This window comes from Peromyscus eremicus, chromosome 7 (assembly GCF_949786415.1).
Source record: "Peromyscus eremicus chromosome 7, PerEre_H2_v1, whole genome shotgun sequence".
NCBI lineage: Eukaryota > Metazoa > Chordata > Mammalia > Rodentia > Cricetidae > Peromyscus > Peromyscus eremicus.
Genome location: NC_081422.1, coordinates 6,976,236 through 6,996,668, shown reverse-complemented (window position 1 = coordinate 6,996,668; position 20,433 = coordinate 6,976,236). Strand labels below are relative to the sequence as shown.

At 38.9% G+C, this 20,433-nt stretch overlaps 1 protein-coding gene across 1 annotated transcript in view; it reads left to right on the top strand.

Moving 5' to 3' along the window:
- Nucleotides 1-20,433, top strand: part of Cntn5 (contactin 5) — a 476,649-nt gene that overhangs the window by 168,503 nt on the left and 287,713 nt on the right. Inside the window, exon 8 of the mRNA XM_059267217.1 lies at nucleotides 13,126-13,228. Coding sequence (XP_059123200.1) covers nucleotides 13,126-13,228 — 103 coding nt within the window. The remainder of the gene's footprint in view (nucleotides 1-13,125; nucleotides 13,229-20,433) is intronic.

Below are 20,433 nucleotides of genomic sequence, written 5' to 3'. Positions count from 1 at the left end.
TCAAGCTCTGTCCTCCTATTTTTGAGACACAATCCATCATTGAGTTGAGTCTTGTCGAATAGGCTAGGCTACCTGGCCAGCACCAAGGATCTACCTGATGTTGCTTTCTTAGCACTTGGATACAAGCATAGATCACTATGTTCAACATTTTATGTGAGTTGGCTCAAACCCAGTTTCTCATGCTTGCAATGCAAGTGTTTTGTTGACAGCAATATCCTCCTAGGCCCCAAATGCATATGTTTTAAAGTTTAATAAATATCAGCTCCTAGCTGTAATTGTTTCTTAATATAGTTATATTTGGTAATTATCTTTCCATAGTCAAATTACTTTTGCTCATATTTTGGCTCAATACTACCTAATAAGTGCAACAATGAATAGTGAGGAAACTGATTGATTTAGTCCAATTGGTATATTTTGCCAAGTCAAGTGAAAACCATACTACAATGGGATTAACCCCTCTGCACAAGATTAAGACAGAATTTCCATGTGTCTGTGTCTGTGTCAACACCTCAGGTAAGAATCCTAAATGATAAAAAGTTAAACAAAAATATGATATATTAATGGGTTAATCTATTTTTAAATTTTTAAAAATATTATAACTTTGTCATATCCATCAGACTATATCTATACAGAATTCAAAACTAGTTAATTCAAAAATCTCTTCCAAATATATTCAAATTTATAAGACTCTTTGATTGTTGGGGGAAAATCCTAGAAGTTTCATTGTATCTTTCTAGTCTTAAGTAATGCTAATTTCTCCAATACCTTTAAAGAATTCTTCACCATAGTAGGCTACTTTTATTTTCAGTAATGAGCTCTAGCCATTTGGTTCACAATAGCACTTCAGGAGCAGAATTTACTAAGTTTAAAATGTGACCTTAGTCCTTCATGGATTATGCATCATTTTAGAAACAAAATGTGAAATGGTTAAACATTAAGTAATGAATAACGAAGTAGAAAAGAAACATGTAAGTCATAGATTCTGACATAGCCTGTGGGCTGGACCATTCCTGTGGGCTGGGGTATAGGAAGTAGTCTAGAGGGGAGTGGAGTTAGTAGGCTCAGCCTTGCTAATGGTATTTGGGGTATTTGGGTAGACATGTTAGCATACCAATATAACAAATGAAGGAGCAAGGACAGAAAGACTGACCAGATCAAATGGACTTATAATGGTCAAATGAAAACTAAAATTGAAGGGTTCACTTCATAAAAGATCTTTAAAGCTTTAAGTGACAAAATAACAAACTTTAATTCCATCAGTAAACCCATGAGACATCACTGACTTTTTCAGAAAGGAAAATAAAGCATGGAAATACAATGCCAGAGATTAATATGGGCTCATAATATAGAATGGGGCTGGAAAAGAAGGCAGCAAAGAGCAGATGCCAGTCACACCAGCCACCAAGACAAAGGCAGTGAATGCTAGAAGTACATTATGCCCTTGGGAAGAAAAAGAAAGATCTATGAGAACAAACACTAAAAACACTTGCAAATCGAAGAAAATGCCTCTCAGAACAAATCATCAAAGACTACAATTTTAATTAAAAAATGAAATTAAGTATTCAATGGGAGACTGTGTTCTACAGAAGGGTACATGGAGTGACATATAACCAGAGAGAAGTTAATAAATCTATATTCAAGCATTTCAGGTACAAAGAAAAAGAAACTTTATTACCTTATTGCTAGAAAACACAAAGAAACCAAGAAAATAGACAAGTAAACATCATTAAAATGCAATGAGCTAGGCAATAAAATAATTGTTTGATCTGTCAGTTGTGAAAACAAAGAAGAGAATGAAATTAGTCCTCCAGACGAGTAGATAAAATTTCAGTCTGATTTTGAAAGCTGAGTGGGATAGTTCACACAATAGAGAAAATAACCACATACAAGAGGACAGAGTTGCAAAACCAGCTCAAGAAATTGGAAAAAACAATGTCTGGGGACCAGTGTGGGACTTGCAAAGCACTACCAAGCAGAAATGACCATAGAGGTGAGCTTCCAAGGGAGGGCCCTTTGTAACTAAAACAAAGCTTCTTATTGTGTGAAAATCATATTTATACAAATCCTTGTGGCACCTCATAAAGTCAAATGTTTGTGAAGGCCTATTGCAATAGGGCAGTGGTTCTCAATCCGTGGGTCACAACCCTTTTGTGAGTTGAAGGGCTGTTTCACAGGGGTCACATATCATATATCCTGCATATCAGATATTTATATTATAATTCATAACAGTAGCCAAATTGAAGTTATGAAATAGCAATGAAAATAATTTTCCAGTTGGGGTCACCAGAACTAGAAGAACTGTATTAAAGGGTCATAGCATTAGGAAAGTTGAGAACCACTGCAATAGGGTCTCAGGCTTCTAGAGGACACATATTGTCTCTTCTGTTCATGTCTGTGCTTTTGCACTGGGATATAGACTTCTGGAGTTATTATATTTAAATGTTACTCCTCTTTGTTGGACATGTGTTACCTTCATTGGTTGCTGTTGCCTGCTCTGAGCCCTAGCCAAGTGTGCTGGTTGTGGGCTTCCTGGTGGAGAGTGTTTCTGAAGACCAGCAAGTGTCACAAAGGGCTATTGGCTAGAAGAGAAGCCTGAAGGGGTGGCAAGAAAGGACTAATGGAGCCTTGGTCTTCCTCATCAAAGTGCGGTGGGTAAAGGAAATACAGAAGACGGGCTACAGCAGAACTGAGAGGAAATATGAATGGAGGGCAGAAAGGAGAATAAAGGTCACCTTCCAGCCTAGTTTAACCACTGGGATCACTGGAAGAGAGTTTTCTGTGGGTCTGTGGGTATCACAAAGGAATTGGGACAAGCTAGAAGAAAAGGCTAAAAGGGGCGTTGAGCAATGACTTGGGAAAGAATTTCCCATAAAAGCAGGGTTTGAATAAGAACATGATCATATACAAAACTGAGGATGAATTCTGTCTGCTTCACAAACAAGAACTCTTCCTCAGGAGCAACAGAAACACCTGAAGGGAAGTGGCTTCACATCCACTAGAACCTTCAGGTTGAGCCCTGTGTCTGTTATTCATGGCTCAGCAATGCTGATGGGGTTACCTAAGCTTTACAACACCCACTTCTCTCACTTCGAGTAGGGAAAATCCTGCCCATTGTGCTGTTTTGCAAGGTCAAACTAACAATCTCCTCACATATACTGACCGAAGCATTGGGTTTTTAGCAGGTGCTCAGGTTCTTTATGTGCATTGTCTTTTGTGCACATAAAGTCCTGAGAGGAGGCTGTGACCATAAAATCCTCTCTGGAAACATTGCCCCTGTGCACAGTATCATGCATATACTCATTGAAATCTATAGAATTGTAAAATAAAATTCATGGTGAGATGTTTACAGAACCAATGGTGGATGGTATGCAAAAGACCTCACATGTGAGTAGTAACAGCAGGAAAGATGACATTCTCAACAGACTGCCTTGAGAAAACAATTCATGTAGAAGGAGGTTAAAATAAACTTTCAACAATAGTTTAAAGCCAGTTATTTGTCACATTTTTCCTAATGTTTTATGTCAAGCAGCTGATCAACCAAGCTGGCAGAAGAAACTCCTCCAGGATATTGAAAACCTCTTGGCATTGCAGGGTTGCTGTCTGGATTTGTAGATAGCTCTGCATAAGAAGACTCTCGGGAAGAAATATTTTATTCAAAGATAAAAACTCAGAAATAGAAAGTAATAAAGTGATGGAAAATAATGTTCTATGTAGTTACCAAGAACAGCTGTTCAAGATACTTTCTGTGTTCATAAGACAATGGACTTATTATAGATGTCATAGCCAGGGTCTGTGACATGCCAGGACTTTGAGAGTCTGTGGTGGAAGGCAGTTGAGTCCACATGGTTCCAGGAGTCACAGCAGGCAGCAGATGGTTCTGCTTGTCGCTGTTGTTTCTCCTGCAGCCATGCAATGCAGCTGTAAATCTACAGCTTTCTCCTGGCCAGGTGTCTTGCCCAGCACTCCCTGCCTTGCCAGTGATGAGTTTTCAGACACCACTTCCTTGTGACTCAGGTTGGCCTGGGCTCTTGTCCTCCTTTCTTCTTCTATCACTGTTTTGTTCAGTTTTTCATTGAATGGCTGTGGATATGACAGTGTATGACTAAGGTGTATGTTATATTTAGTAAACCCATCATAAGCAAAAGGCATTCTCCCTTTAATTGGAAAATATTCCAGATGGTACAAAGTTCTAGAAAATTACACAAAAGCCATGGTCTCTGATTAATTCATAGCAGCAACGAACCAACTCTGACTATGTTGGGATTCTCCTGCTGAATATTTAGAAATCTCAATTTGTATTTCATGACTTGAGCATTGAAATATCATTTGGAATTCCTATTTTATTCTGATTAAGTCTGTTTTGTATCATAAAAGCCACTCTCCTAATGTTTCTAGTGAGGGAAGGGAGGGTCTCTGTCACCAAAAGTTCCAGGGAAGAGGAGAGAAGAGGGCCTCTGTAATCAAAGGTTCCAAGGAAGGGGAGGGGAGGGGAGGGAAGGGCCTCTGTATCCAAAGCTTCTAAGGAAGTGAAGGGGAGGGGAGGAGAGAGGAGGGTAGGGGACAGGAGGGGAGGGTTTCTGTCACCAAAAGTTCCAGGGAAGGGGGGGGGAGAAGAGGGCCTCTGTAATCAAAAGTTCCAGGGAAGGGGGGGGGGGAGAAGAGGGCCTCTGTAATCAAAAGTTCCAGGGGAGGGGGGGGGAGAAGAGGGCCTCTGTAATCAAAGGTTCCAGGGAAGGGGGGGGGGGAGAAGAGGGCCTCTGTAATCAAAGGTTCCAAGGAAGGGGAGGGGAGAGGAGGGGAGGGGAGGGGAGGGGAGGGGAGGGGAGGGGAGGGGAGGGGAGGGGAGGGGAGGGCCTCTATAACCAAAGATTTCTCATTAACATCTAGTCCCCTGTGTTCAGTTTTAGTTCTGTAAGTCCTGGTGGCACCTAATAAAGGCAAGTGTTTGTGCAGCTACAAATTTTTTTCTCTTTTTATGTATTGAAAGTATTCCAATTCCAACAATGCAGACAGCCAGAAAGACTCGAATACCCACATGTGTTTTACAAAGCCAAGAGGACTTATCTCACAAAATCACCTATAAAAGTGTTAAGTGACATGTTTGCAAAATAATTACATTTTGTTACGTTAATATATTTATGGAGAACTTATACTTGTATGCACACAAACATTACAGTGGAGACCATGCTCACCTTCTTCTGAGGAAAACGACTCCAATAATGTCTCATTTGAACTTATGTTCAACCTAATGGTGCCGTTTTCTTTCAGTTTATTTACTTAGCACACAACAGTTTTTATTTTTCTTATTTCTGTTTGTGTATGTTTCACTGTGCATGTGTGCAAAAAGGACAGATTTGTGGAATCTGTTCTCCCCTCCTACTTTTACATGTGTTCTGGGAATCATAAGCGGGTCTCCAGGCCTGGGTGGTAAGTGCCTTTGCTTGCTCAGCCGCCTCCCTAGCTCTATGGTGACATTTTAAACGTTTGGTTTTTCTGGTACATTACTTTAATGCAGTGGGGAGTTTATGTGCCCAGGGGAAATACAAGTTTCTTTCTTTAGGTTTCATATTTATAAATCATTTTATGAATTTCTGATGTATATATAAGGAATAAGTATTCAGTTGATGATGGGGAGAGATTGAAATACTTTTCTGAATCATAGTGGTAAGAATAATAGAAAAATAATTCTTAAAATTCAGTGACCAGAGGAAAACAATTACAGCATGAAGTGGGCTCCTTACTCAATTCATTTTGATATGTAAGAGGAAAAATAAATGTGTTTTTTCTGATTTTCAGAGCATGTATAGCAGTGGTAGAGATACTTTCTCCCAATGACTAAAAATCCTGTGGTTTTTCTCCCACATAAACAGTACCTGCAATGGTGCATGTATCTATTGATATCTCGTGTCATTATTTCCTCCTGTCTAGAAGTCCTTCCCCTCTTAATAGACTTAGCAATGATGCACAGCAAGCAAGTGTAAAAAGCCCTACACTAGCTCTCTACCCAAGCTTGTGGAGTTACTATCTACATGCAGCTCATTAGGAGACTGAAAATACAATACTTCTGAACACTTTTCTAAGTGACTAAAACTTCCACATATTATGGCTTCTATGTCTTCCAGAAAACAGTAAACAACAAAATACCCACTGCTGTACAAAAATATGTATTTCTGAACATAATGCTAAATTTCTAAACTCACAGGAGCATTAACATTATCATTCTATATGAGAAAACTGGGATCCTGATCATCTGTGTGATTGCCTGGATGTTTCAGCCATGTGAGGGTCCCAGAGACCGGAAGTTTAAAGCATGGTGACATGAACTATGTGATGATATGACAGGTGAAGTAGCAGGTGTCACATAAAGCACATATGTTTAGATGTAATGTGCACTTTTTAGTAGTTGATTTTCTTTTCCATTTATGTCATTTTATTATTGTAGTTTCCTACTGTTCTAGATTTAGACTCTCATCACCAGGGGCTCCTATAACACAATGACTCTACTTTTCTTTGGTCTCCTCAAGATAATAACAAAAATAATTAAAATTGAAATCTGTACAGAATCTCAAGTATGATAAATAATATAAAGTAGGGAAGTCTGCTGTTCCATATATTTCTTACAGATTACACAGGTATTAACCAATTTCAACTCATTTTTAATGTGAAACCTGTTGTCCCATTCACAGGACTTTCCTCTTGATCTCTGTATACCTTAACTACTGTTATTTTGTATTCAGTTTACCAACATGAGATCACTGCTAAAAGTAAATGGGTATGCTGCCTCTGTGTCTGTCCTACTTGTTTCTGTTGCTGTGCTAGCACACAGCTCAGGAGGAAAGGGCTTGTTTTAGTTCACAATTCCAGACAAAAGTCCATCACTGCGAGGAAGTCAGAGAAGTAGGATCCCAAGGCAGCTGGTCACAGCACATCCACATTGTGCAGACAGAAGTTAGTGCATGCAGGCTCACTTCCTAGTTTGTACTCAATTTCATTTCTCTGTTCTTATATAGTCCAGGATCCCTTGCCTAGGGAATGGTACAACCTACAGTGGACTGTGTCTTCCTATATAAACTAACTTTTTTATGATGATTTCCCAGAGGCCAACCAAATATATGCAACTCTCCATTGAGACTTGCTTCCTGGGTGAGTTTGGTTATATCAAATTCAGTTAAAGCTAATTATTTCAACTATCTCTAAATGAAACCAAATGACTATTGTCATGGAAACAATATTTCTAAAAGCACTCACATAAATTTATAGAGTCATTATTAGTATCATTATAGAAAAATGAGAAAGTATACCACTAAATATTATTCATTACCAAACACCAACTTTTGAGATTTTTCTCACTGCACCTGCACAATCTTTGTAATAAGATTAAATGCCCACAAGAAGCCACAGAGACAGTCTAACATCTATACCTTTACTAAAATTGCCTCTTTTACAGCATCATCATTAAACTTCCACCTATAACATCATCTAACTCCAAGACAACTGTCTCAACCCAATTGAAATATTTTTTCCTATTTGTCTATTCAGCATCTCTCCTTTCTCTCATCTCTCATTGTAGTCTACCTAAGCCTTCATAGCTATGCGCTTCCTCTCCCATAATAGTGTTTGTATGTCTTGAGTCTTCTATATAATTAGAATTTAAATTCTCTACTAAAATGTAAAATGCTTTAAAAGAGAGCAAATCTATTATCTCCCTTTAACAGGGTCTTATCACTTCTATCTCTTTTTGTTTGTTTGTTTGTTTTTGTCTGGGATCCTGTCTTGATTATGGTAAGTTCAGAATCTTACTAAGGAGGGATAGAACCTGAGATTGAGTCACCCTCAGTTGTCTTGCATGTAATGCATTGGTCAGACCTTGTTGCGATGAAAATCGAAGACTGAATTCACTAAAGCATTCCTGTTCCCTTTATTTAGAGGAGAGAAGGGCAGAGCACTAGACCTTGAAGAGAAATGATAGGTGGCATGCTACCAGTAGCCCCTTCTGTCTCCGTCTATCCCTACATATTAACTAATTCCATCTAGATTGCACTGATTTGTTTCAATAGCAGAATACTTCCTTCCATGGAATGAAGGTCCAGGGAACATCAGATACCAACAAAGAGCAAAGACTTAGACAGATCTCTTCTCTCTCTCTTTGAAGACTCTCAACCACAGTTACCCTTCCAGGAATTAATCTGTATGATGAAAAAGACAATAAGCTAATCTGATTGGACAAGCTTGAGCCAGATGTTAAAAGCAAGTTAATACCAGAATAATAATAACCAGAAGGCAGAAACTGTATGGAAATATGGTACCTCCTTTATAACTCATTCGGTCAGAGATGTAGTATTCCCTTTTGCCCAAAGAATTGCTGAGAAAATAGCTGTTCTTAAAAGATAAAAACATACTGAATATGGTCAAAAGAGATAGTGTAAATAATAATGTAAATATCCATCATTTGCACATAAGAAAAAGATTTGCTGAGTTTTCCTATATCATTTTCTTAGCCAAACTTTGTAAATATACTAGACATGACTCCAGTACCTTAGAAATGAGTATTACTGTGAGTGCTAGAAGGGTCTACTGAAATATGCAACACCTGCTATTACATAGACTAACCAACTAGAGCCACATCCCTAGCAAGCCACAAAAAAACTCGATCTGGTAGCAACACCTCTCTGGATAGCCCTAGTATGAGGGTAAGTCACTGATGTTTGTAGTACATGTGGAACTCATTCATGAATGTTAGTCTCTACACTCTGATCTCATGAATGTGCATCAAGGCACCCAAAGAAACCACTCAGAATGGAGTTCAGAGCACCTCCTAAGTTCTTTACTAGGCTTAGAATTGGACCCTCTATTCTAAAATTTTAGTAAGTTGTGCAGATTTTTCTGACAGCATCAGCTTTCTGTTCGGTAATATGCTCTGAATTGCAGTCAACTTAGGGAAATGTGCCCTGGCTCTCTATGAGCAATCACAATAAAGAAGGAAATCAACAACCATAAAGACTCTGAATGAGAGTAATGGCCTCTCAGCTGGAGGGCATCCATTTATTAGGAACTGGGGCAATCTCAAGTTGTCTTAATGGCATGTAATTCTAAAGTAGGGCTGTTGAGTAAGTCAAGAGAGACAGGTGTGGGAAAACACACACACACACACACACACACACACACACACACACACACACACACAAGGCATACAACAGGGGATCTTAGGCAATAGCCCAAACCACGGTGATCAGAAAGCCACCTTGCTGAAGAAATCAGTCCAGACACTTCCATCTTCAACCTTGCATCTCTTAAGCCTATTCCTTGTTCCTTCCTGCATCAAATCATGTTCCACATAAGGATTTAGTATTTAAACTACACGTGAATTGAGACAATAAAACCATGACTTCACTTCACAGTGATGGCTATTTACCCCATGAAATGTAAACTAGAACTTAATTGCTAAATTTAATCAACTGTCAAAGAGTACCGCATAAATGAAGTGCTGTCCTGTGTACCCAGTATGATTGCTCTTGGAGTAAAGTTAGCAAGAACAGTCCTACTCCTTACAGTGCAGCTCAGCTCAGGTATTGTAATTTAAAACCTCTTATTCACACTTCTTCATTTTGTTTTAATATGTAGTTCTATTTTAGCTGTTTTAATAAAATGAGTATGCTGTGTTAAAATAAAATTGTGTTCTAAAGGGAATATTCATTTAGGCTAGGAAAGAAAACCAAAATAAATTACTAGAGACCCAGGTACCTTTCTTCTGAGGTTTCTTTGTAGAATCTTCTAGAAGTAACTACAAAGAACTACTTGTTGAGTTGGGATTGACTTGTTCCACTTTTCTACAATATTCTATGACACTCTCAGAACTCACAGGGACTTTTAAAACTAAAGACTTTAGATTGAATTTGCATCATGATAAATGAGGTACAGATGAATAATCAAATCAATAGGAAGGAAAAGAAACCTGAAGAATCTGTTTTAAGAAACTAACTTTGAAGACAATGATGTCATTTGAGCAGAGGTAGAAGTGAGGATGTCTAGAAGTCCTGATAGGGCACTTACAAGCAGGGTTTTGAGGAGAAACATTGCCACACTGGGTACACTTGGCTGACTACACCAGATCCTGCTACTGAAATGCCTACAAGAAGCAGGGCAGAAAGGGAGAGTCTGGGGAGGACACAAAAGGAAGAAAAGGAAGAAGATTTGGAAGTGGGGGGAGGAAAGGTACTCAGAAAAGCAGAATAAGAGAGCACTATTTGAGAGAGAGAGAGAGAGAGAGAGAGAGAGAGAGAGAGAGAGAGAGAGAGAGAGAGAGAGAGAGAGGAGAGAGCGCTCAAACGTCTCTGTTGAGTGATACCATTGTGTGAGCCATTCCAATCACATGCTGTTCATCAGGCTCCTGCAGGCAGCACATGCAAGCAGAAAGCAGTTGCCAGAACACACCTGTTGGAGTAGACATGGTGTTACTGGTAATTCCCTTCAATTTAAAAGTTTAGAAAAATGGAAGGGAAGGTCACTAGGCTCTGGGAGGTAATGGGCTGATTGTCAGTAGACTCTCTGTGATGAAAGGGTTGAGTAATTTCTCTGTGTTAACTCATTTGCGAACTAACAAAAAAGTACAATGATAATCTTAAAGTCTCTAATATTTCCTTGCTAAAATTAGACATATTTCTCCTTCAAGTTTTGTCTTAAATGCCTCATAGCAAACACATAAAAGATTTACCTTCCTTGGTGAATAACTCTCCCATGTGTCATATCTCCATTCCTTTTTTTTTTTTTTTTTTTTTTTGGTTTTTCGAGACAGGGTTTCTCTGTGCAGCTTTGCGCCTTTTCCTGGAACTCACTTGGTAGCCCAGGCTGGCCTCGAACTCACAGAGATCCACCTGGCTCTGCCTCCCGAGTGCTGGGATTAAAGGCGTGCGCCACCACCGCCCGGCCATATCTCCATTTCTTATGTCATTTTAAAACCATCCTGGTCTTTTCCTCTCTCTTCTCATTTACAAACATACACAAAAATTCATGCAAAGTCATACACACAAAATCCTAAACATCAACACTAACACCTTCAAACACACACTGAGCTCCCTTGCAACAGAGCCTGCCTGATTCTTCGGGGTTCCTCTGGTGCTTTACACACAGCTCCTGAACATTATGTTCAAGAGGAAACTAGTCCCAAGGCTACCTGATGCCAACAGCCCAGAATCCTCCAGTCCATAGCTAGTGCACTGATTTTTTGTTGGCAAAAGTCATAACAATCTTATGGTGTCCACTTCCGCCTCTAAATGGTGATACTTAGTGTTCTCAACTATGTAGGTCTATTCCTTCATTTCTATGTCGACTGTATAGTCTAAAACTTATTTCTGTGTGTTCTTTATTTCAAACTTAATACTTCCAAACTCATTTGTGTTCGTGTGTGTGGCGTGGATGTTAATCCCAGGTCATTGTGGGTCCACAAATTTTACCAATGAGCTGTAAACTGATACCTGTCAATTTTTCTGCCTTCTTTTCTTTTCATCCACCCCAACCTGGAAACTTCAGTGTTGTTCCTGGCAGTCAGAGTTATTCCTTGTACTGCACTGTGTGTGAGTTTCACCAGTTTGTTTCTTTCTTAGTTTTGCCCATTTACTGTGTGCCTCCTCTGCCTCCATTAATGTTGAAATTTGGCTCTTTGCTTCTTCTAAGAATATTGAGATCATGTGCTTGTCTGGACTTCCTCTACTCCAACTCCAGTTTGTGTACACATCTCAGTGTCCATGTCATCTGGTCAGAACCTAGTGGATCCAGCTCACTTACAGTATGTCAGGAAGATTTTCTCAGAGGACTAGCACCCCCTGTCCTTTGATTCTTGTTTGTATTTCCAGAATTGCCCATTACTTTCCGTCACAAACTGACACACCAGGAAAACAGGTCGCCCCATCCCTGGTGGTTCTTCTCTAGCTTGGTTCCTTTGAAGTGGTTTTAATTTATCTCCTCTTTTTCCACTTGCTCAAATACTTCAGTGCATATAATTCTTTGGATATACCTCATTCATGGAACTTGTCACTTCCTGTCACTTTGATGTATAGCCTTTCCCATTTACTTGATTTTACACCAGTTTCCTCTTCAAAGATATCTTTATTGAATGCTTGAGAGCAAAGTACATGACTAATTAATCTTTATAACTTCCATAATTCTTAGCAAAATTATTTGCAAGTTATAGACCGTTAAAAATACAAGTTAATAAGGTAGGAGAAATGACTCAGTGTTTAACGATGGTGGCTGCTCTTCCAGAGGACCTGAGTTCAGTTTCCAGCACTCATGTTGAGCAGGTCATGACTGCCTGGAACTCCAGCTCTAGAGGACCCCACACCCTCTTCTGGCCTCCATGAGCACCTGCATGCACATACACATACTTGCATACATACACATAAATAAAAAAATTAAATGAAAAATAAGAATATACGTGGATTGTTTAAATAAACATTAATTTACATGCCAAAAAATAAATTTCTAACATATTCTCAGTTAAAAAGTACAATTTTTTACCATAAGAGATATTCATATCCATGCATTTTTTTAAAAAAAGAGAAGAGTACCTGGGGCTCAGTGGATAAGAGAGCTTGATGCTATCAGGCAGAGGAGCCAAATCTCATTGTTGGCACCTATGTTGGGTATCTCACAGTATCTCAGAACTCCTACTTTAGGGAATCCAATGGTCTCTGCTGGTCTCCATGGGCACCCACACACACATGCAATATATAGGCACACATACACATAAATTTTAAATAAACCATTAAAAAATAGTGTCTAAACTCTCCATGTTGATTAAAGCTTTTGATATTGTCTATGTAGAGAGCAGATAGAGAGCCCCATTCTTTTTTTATTATTATTAAGGAATTTTTTTATTCATTTTACATACCAATTACAGATTCTCCCTCTCCTCCCGGAGAACCTCATTCTTAAAGGAATATTAGGACCTCACCATGGTGACTGAACCTAAGTATGCTTTTTATTTCAATATACCAAAAAATTTAGTAGTCATTCAACACAACACACATCAGCTTCCAAACTATAGTGATTTTCCATGTAATATCTCCAAAACTGGAAAGAAAACTGTGACATTCATTTTACGCTTAAAGACTATTCTTTATTTCCCAGGTGTGATGGGAGAATATGAGCCGAAAATTGAGGTCCATTTTCCTTTCACGGTTACGGCTGCTAAGGGAACAACTGTTAAGATGGAATGCTTTGCGCTTGGCAAGTAAGTACATATTATTCTATAATTAGACACAATTGTTTATTAAAACATGACTCAGCTGTTCGGATCACTTATTGTGCTAGGTTTCACTTTGCCAGAAGCCACATGATGACTATGGTGTTTTTAGAAGAACGGAAGCTGGGAATTGACCAGTAGCCAGGTCCCTTGAGCTGCTAAGTCATCTCTATGCACAGTAATCCTTGGGGACCTGTTGGTTTAATGTCAAGGAAGCATGTCTAGATTGTAGGAGAGCTTTCCAATCCTCTGTCTACTGATCTGAAAATCTTAGCATTGTCCTTAGATTTCCTTCGGCAGGAGAGGGAAAGGACAAAGTACCATCTGCTATTCATGTGCAGGATTTAGATGTCAAGAGTGGGAAGACTATAAGGGATGCAGCTCAGTGGCAGAATGTTTGCCTAGTAGTATAGGACTCGAATGGAATCCCTAAAATCATAAAGGAAACAAGAGTTTAAGGGGACTAAGGGGGACTCCTCTATGAAGTCCTTGCTGTGTAAGAGTAAGAAGCAAAATGTGGTCAACAAGAATGTATGCTCTTGCTAATGCAGCACCTGGGAGACAGATAGGTAGGTCCCATGGGGTGCTATAACCAGCCTCCCTGGACTACTTGACAAACTCCAGGACAGTGAGAGGCTGTCTCACTAAAAAGCAGATAGTGTTTGAGCAACCACCTGAGTTTGTCTTCTGACTATTACATGCACATGCATGGATATCTACACATATACAAACATACAGACATATGCACACCTACTGGAGACATGTACTGTAAGAGATTTAAGTACAGGGATTGACCTCTTTCATTATCTTCTAAAATAGTAGCTGATAACAAAGCTGTTAATGTTAATGTGTACAATCCACAACATTCTCTAAATACACTATGACTGAGAACACATCTTGAGGCTGGTTAGGCTGAGTGACCCTGGTTCTGAAGTTTAAAGCCTGTGCTGTGTAGTTGCATGTCAATGATGTCTATAGTGTGGATACTAGCATGTGTAGCAGGAATGTAGTTCTGGTGATGTTTGATTATGGTATTCTGATTTGTTTCAAATGCAGTGTTATTATTTTTAGAATGACAAAACCTCAGGGTCCCTTCAAGAGCTATAATTATAATTTGTATAAATGCATCTCTTTCAGAGTTACTAATCATTTCACTCCAGTTGTGCTAAACTAACACCCACAGTATTACATAGATATAAAACATGTTTCATAAATGTGCAAACTTCTGAATAACAGTAGGATTAGCCCATGGAGGGGGAAAATAATAGTAAATAACAGAGATTCAGCTAGAGGTTTATGGAGAGATATTATTAGCAATATGTGTTGTACTTTCAAGAGAGATTGTGATAACATGTCTATGCAGTTCCACTCACATCTAAGATCATGGTAGACAAAAAAATTAAATGAAAGTCCATATAGCCCACTGTTTAAGCAAATAATTCCACAATGGAAATATAATTTAAGGAGAGAAATACATGTGGGAGGTATGTGGTCATGTGATCAAATGCCCTAGGAAGTCTTCCAAAGCCAAAGGAATTAGTTAAGTGCATGAGACAGGATGATACCTTTAAACTCCAGTGTTGCTGCCATTTGCCTGGGAGCAGCCAAAGTCAAACTCCTAATCTTGACAAATGGAAAAATAATATATTCCAATGGGATTTCAAAGGCTTTAGTATATTCTGCAGTTAAATAATTCTTAAATGCCAAAACTTGTACTAAAGCCAAAACAAAAAGGGGTCATATTGTAAAACAAATGAGAAAATTCAATTTATAGAGAAGAAACAACACAAAGGCTTTCCTCAGGCAGGTTATTTAATAAGTCAGATGTGCTTGTTTGGGGAAGGCTTGAAATATGCTTAGCAAATTGATGCTTGCCCTCTCCCTCCCTTTAGGTGGGACCCAACAGTTCAAGTTATTCATATTGTCAAATCTTTATTTTCTCCAACTTTTTATGCTTTCCTTGTTTCTACTAATCAAAATAAATAACTTGAAGAGGAGATGTTTTGTTGTTGTTGTTGCTGTTTTTTAAAGACATAATTCCTCCATGAAGGATCTCTCTCTCTCTCTCTCTCTCTCTCTCTCTCTCTCTCTCTCTCTCTCTCTCTCTCTCTCTGATGTGTGCTTGATACTTTCTCTATGAATTGTGGTGATTGGAGGGGTAATCATTATGAGGAAATATACCAGTACTTAAAACTCACCTGCTACCACATAAAAATAAAATGATTTAAAGGGATATCTTGACTTGTTTGAATTCCTCCCTAGCATTGCAAGAAGCAGGATGTCACTCCCAGCATGAATACTACAGTTTTAAATGACTGTCAGAGTAGTTGTTGGTACTTACTCACAGCTCATATGACCTGCTGACTGCTTTCCTGATGCAGGAGGCCCTGCTGGACATTTCTCTAGAACTGTAGTGTCTGTCACTTGGTGTCAGTCAGGATCTAACCACATAGGCAGATTCTGCCTCTCACTGTGTGTGCATATTGTGCTTTATCCAGGTGTCCCTCATAAATGGTTCTTGATTGGATTCTGGACTGACAATCTCGGAACTCCATGCTGTCTCATGGTCTCATAGGCCTTGCATTTATTCTTCCCTAGGCCAGGAACACTCCCCATTGCTTCCATCACAGCTGCCATTCATTGCTCCCTCAAAGAGACTCTTTATATTGAATTATTGGATATATGGTTCATATATATATATGTGTGTGTGTGTGTAAATTGTATATATGGTTCACATATATGTGTGTGTGTAAATATATATATATATATATGGACTATTGTATATGACTTATACTTACTACTCTGTATCCAAAAACTTTTATGAGTTTTCCCCTACAGCATCCTTAATGGAATTTTGAATTACTTATACTTGTGTTTTGGTACTTATAAATGAGTCTTCATCAGTCAGGAACCCAGAAGAAAACAGATTACAACTCAGTTTAAAAAAACTCAGGAGTGGGTCAAGTTGGAGATATATAAATGTGGTAAGGCCAAAAGGAAAAGCAAAGTGGGGCATCTGGAGACTTGGTGCAGTGAGAACTCATTATTACCTGTAAGAGAGTAGAAAGCTCATGACAGCAGAACATGGAAAAGCTGGAGATGGGAGCATATCAGAGGCTTGGCAGAGGAGAGAGAGTCATCTGGCCGGGACGAAAGCATGCATGAAGGAAACCTCAGGAATTTACATACTGATTTCTATCCCTTATAGTCTTCTCTGGTGGCTCCCATGAAGCCAAGTAGAAATTCCCCACTAAGGTAGCTTGCAAGGCAGAGGATGTAGTCATCAGAGAAAGTTTAGGAGAAAAACAATGGCAGGCAGGGAAAACAGAGACTAGCTCAGTGTCCATGTTGAGGACATACGCCTCATGAGAGCAGGGCGTGTAACTGGATTCCTCTTCTGCTCATCAGTGTTGCCTGTAGCTGAAAGTTTTCCAGTGCCTGCCCGGCTCCCATGGCCTCGTGGTCCTGCAGCACTCAGACCCAAATGAACACATAGAGACTTATATTAATTATGGACTGTATGTCCTATTGGCTCAAGCTTCTCATTAGCTAGATCTTACATCTTAAATTAACCAATTTCTATAAATCTATACTTTGACACATAGATTGTGGCTTACCAGTACTTTTACATCTTGCTTCTCATGGTGGAGGCTGGCAGCATCTCTCTGTTCTGCCTTTCTCCTTCCTCCTCTCTAGTTAAAATGCCCCACCTAACCCTATTCTGCCTCACCACTGGCCAAACAGCTTTATTTATCAACCAATCAGAGCAACATATTTTCACAGCATACAAAAAGACATTCCCCCATCAGTTTCCTCCCCTAGTATCCACCAGGTGGACAGTACTCAGGAAATAACTGCTGATGGAATAAATTACCTTAGACATACTGAGTCCACTAAAGTCAACCATTTACTCATGAATAACTTGGTATTAATACGCTATACCCTAAAATGTACCTATGTTTGTGTATTCTCTACTTTCATCCATAGTTCTATGATCATCTAATTTTGTCCAAATGAAGAATCATTCTCCAAACTTTCCCTTTCCTCACCTATTCTTGCCTCCATTTGTTCATTTTCCCACTGTTTTAGATCTACTGTTTCTCTATCTCATTTTGATTGTATAAGAATGTTTATCATGAGATCCAATCTGATAACCAAGCATCATGGTTGTGACATACAGGCTCAGTGCTACACAGCAGATCTTTATAATTATCTTGTACAATTAAACCTTTACTTTTCATCCCAAGGTGTATTTTGTTGATATTTATCCTATGTGAGACGATTGGATGTAACTAAGAGAAACATTTATGATATAAAAAGACTCAAAGGAGGGTGTGAGTGTGTGTGTGTGTGTGTGTGTGTGTGTGTGTGTGTGAGAGAGAGAGAGAGAAAGAGAGAGAGAGAGAGAAAGAGAGAGAGAGAGAAAGAGAGAGAGAGAGAGGAGAGAGAATAGATTTGTTATAGTGATGCATGGAGGGTTAAAGAATAGAAGAGTACAAATATAAACTACTAACTGTTTTAAACCTTTTGAGGTGATATAGGGGCAGTCTAGGTTTTCTATCAGAAATCACCATTTTTATCCTACTACAAACTGAATCAAACACCTTCTAGATGTAGTTCCTGCCTTAAGGGAAATTGTTAACCCATTAATGACCAGGAGACAAAATCCAGGAGCTGGGATAAGCATAATTCATTTTATACAGACAAGTAGGTTAAGTACCTTGAAAAAACTAAAGTACTAAATGCAGGTCTGAAGGCTTTCAGTGCCAACTGGAAGCACGTGCTAGCCACTGCCCTTTTTTCCAATGTGCACCACCTTATTTTCAGGGAAATGTCAACCTTTCTGCCTTTCTCTGTTCAGGTGACTCTGATATCATACCTTCTTGATTCCAGTATCAGCCATGATACACAAACCCATTGCACACCTTGACCAAGCTAACCCCACCATGGTCAACCTTTACTACTAGAAACATTATTTTCCATGGTTTCTGTTTTGACTTTTAAAACAGACTAAACAACAGCAGATTTTATTCAGTTGAACTTTCCCTGCCTCATGAAAGGATGCCATGAACATCTGATGGGCTCAACTACGAAATGTGTGCTTGCTATGGAATGTTGCATAAAGCCTGTAAGAATAATCCCTTGCTCATAGAGGATGGTTTAATCTTCTTAAGAAGCATCTTCATATCTTAATGGTCTGTCCTTCAAGATGTTCAGTTTCTATGGAGTATCTGATTAATGAGGGAGACACACAAATAATTTAAAATATATAAGTTCATAATTTTCTGTGCTCTTAAAGGAAGTTAGAAGAAAATAAATGTGTAGATTGTGAAACTTTGCCATTGTTAATGTCACCAAAGTTTACTGACTTAATTTGAAGTTAAGTAGAATTTGGGTTCCTACCAAGTTCAACTGTTCTTCTAAAAGGAGCTCTAGTTAAATCCAAATTTGCCAAAAAAAAAATTCAGATGGTTTCTCTATAGGCCGTTGTGGCAGGGCAGAACAGTATATACCAGTTTGGTCCTAGAAATTGCTTTTAAAATGAAACTACACAATATCAAGTGCAGAACTTATGAAGTGGCTCTGACAGAGTCTATTTCGTAATGGTCAATTCTGTAAAAGGTATTTCCAAGAAAAATGGGAAGTGCTTCAGTATGATCCATTGGGAAATGGAGGTGTGTAATGGCTTGGGAAATATAGGAAGGTGTAAAAAAAAAAAGGATAGGGATTAATTATTTGGAAAGAAAAGTCTGTTTTGGGCATATGGAAAGCTATTATCAAGAGATTGCTCACAAGCTATTCTCCAGTCTTAACCAGGTAGAGAGGGAGTGAAATGCCAGCACCATAGCATTAAACTAAAGAACTAGATTAGGTGTAGTGCAGAAACTCCTGACAAAATGAGATGTTATGGAGAAAATGGGCTATAGGGAGAGGTAGTGAAGGGCCTTCCCCTCGACTACTGTAAGAATTTAATAATGCCCATTTGTCGCCTAATGATTTAGTTGTGATGTTCACTAAAGGGAAAGGCATTCAGGACAGACTTGAAAATAAAAACTTTAAACAGTCTTGTTTGTTGGCTGTTTGTAGGAAGCCGCCATTTGGACAGGACATTAAAGCAATGGTTCTCACCCTTCCTAATGCTGCAACCCTTTAATACAGTTCTTCATGCTGTGGTGACCCCTAACCATAAAATTAGTGTGTTCTTACTCCATAACTGTAATTTTGCTTCTGTTATGAGTCATAATGTAAATATCCGATATGCAGGATATCTGATATGGGACCCCTGTGAAAGGGTTGTTCGACTCCTAAGGTTGAGAACTACTGCGTCAAAGGTTGAATAATATAGAGTCAAGCAGAAAGTATTAGCTAACTCTGTGCATGAGTGTTCATAGAGAATATTTTAAGCTGATTGATGGAATGTACAGAAGTAAAATAAAGAGTAACTTGCCTTTCTTGCTCAGAAAGGTAACAAAGGGTTACATCTGGCATGGCCTGTGCCTGCTCTTAAACACTGGACAAAGAAATCTTGAAAGGCAGTGGTAGATAAAGGGACAAAAGACTGCCTTTGGGGCCCAGTAGATATTTCTTTTCAAGGTTCTCTCCAATAGTGTTAGATATTAAAAAAGTTGTTGATATTTTCAATTGTGAGTGTTCAATTTTATGGGTCCACTCAAGTTGTTAGCTGAATACACAGACTGACAATTTGAATTTTAAAAGAGTGAGAGTTGATGTGTGTGTCAAAAATATTTAAATTTGTATTTCAGCTAGGTGTGATAGTACATGCCAATAACCCCAGAATTCAGGACTCAGGCATGGAGATCACTAGTTCAAGGTAAATCTGGGCTTAGTGAGACTATTTCATATGTAATAAAATAATATAGAATAGGCGCTCTGTAGGATCCAGGTATCTGAAGAATGGCTCAGGTGGGACTTGGGCACATTTGTACTACAATGTTGGAAAACTCGGATGGTGTTTCTTTGCTGATGTAGACAGGATATCTTGCTGAGATGACATTCACAGCAATCTCAAGCCCTCCATCAGCCTAGGGAGCCCACGGGGAACATAGTCAGTGCCTCTCCTGTCTGCACAGAAGTAGTTTGCAGACTCTAGGTCCCCACTTCGTAGAAAACGGGTGTTAAGAAGTGGTGATTTAAACAGTGTCACTGTTTCCATTTTTTTGATTTCACACTTT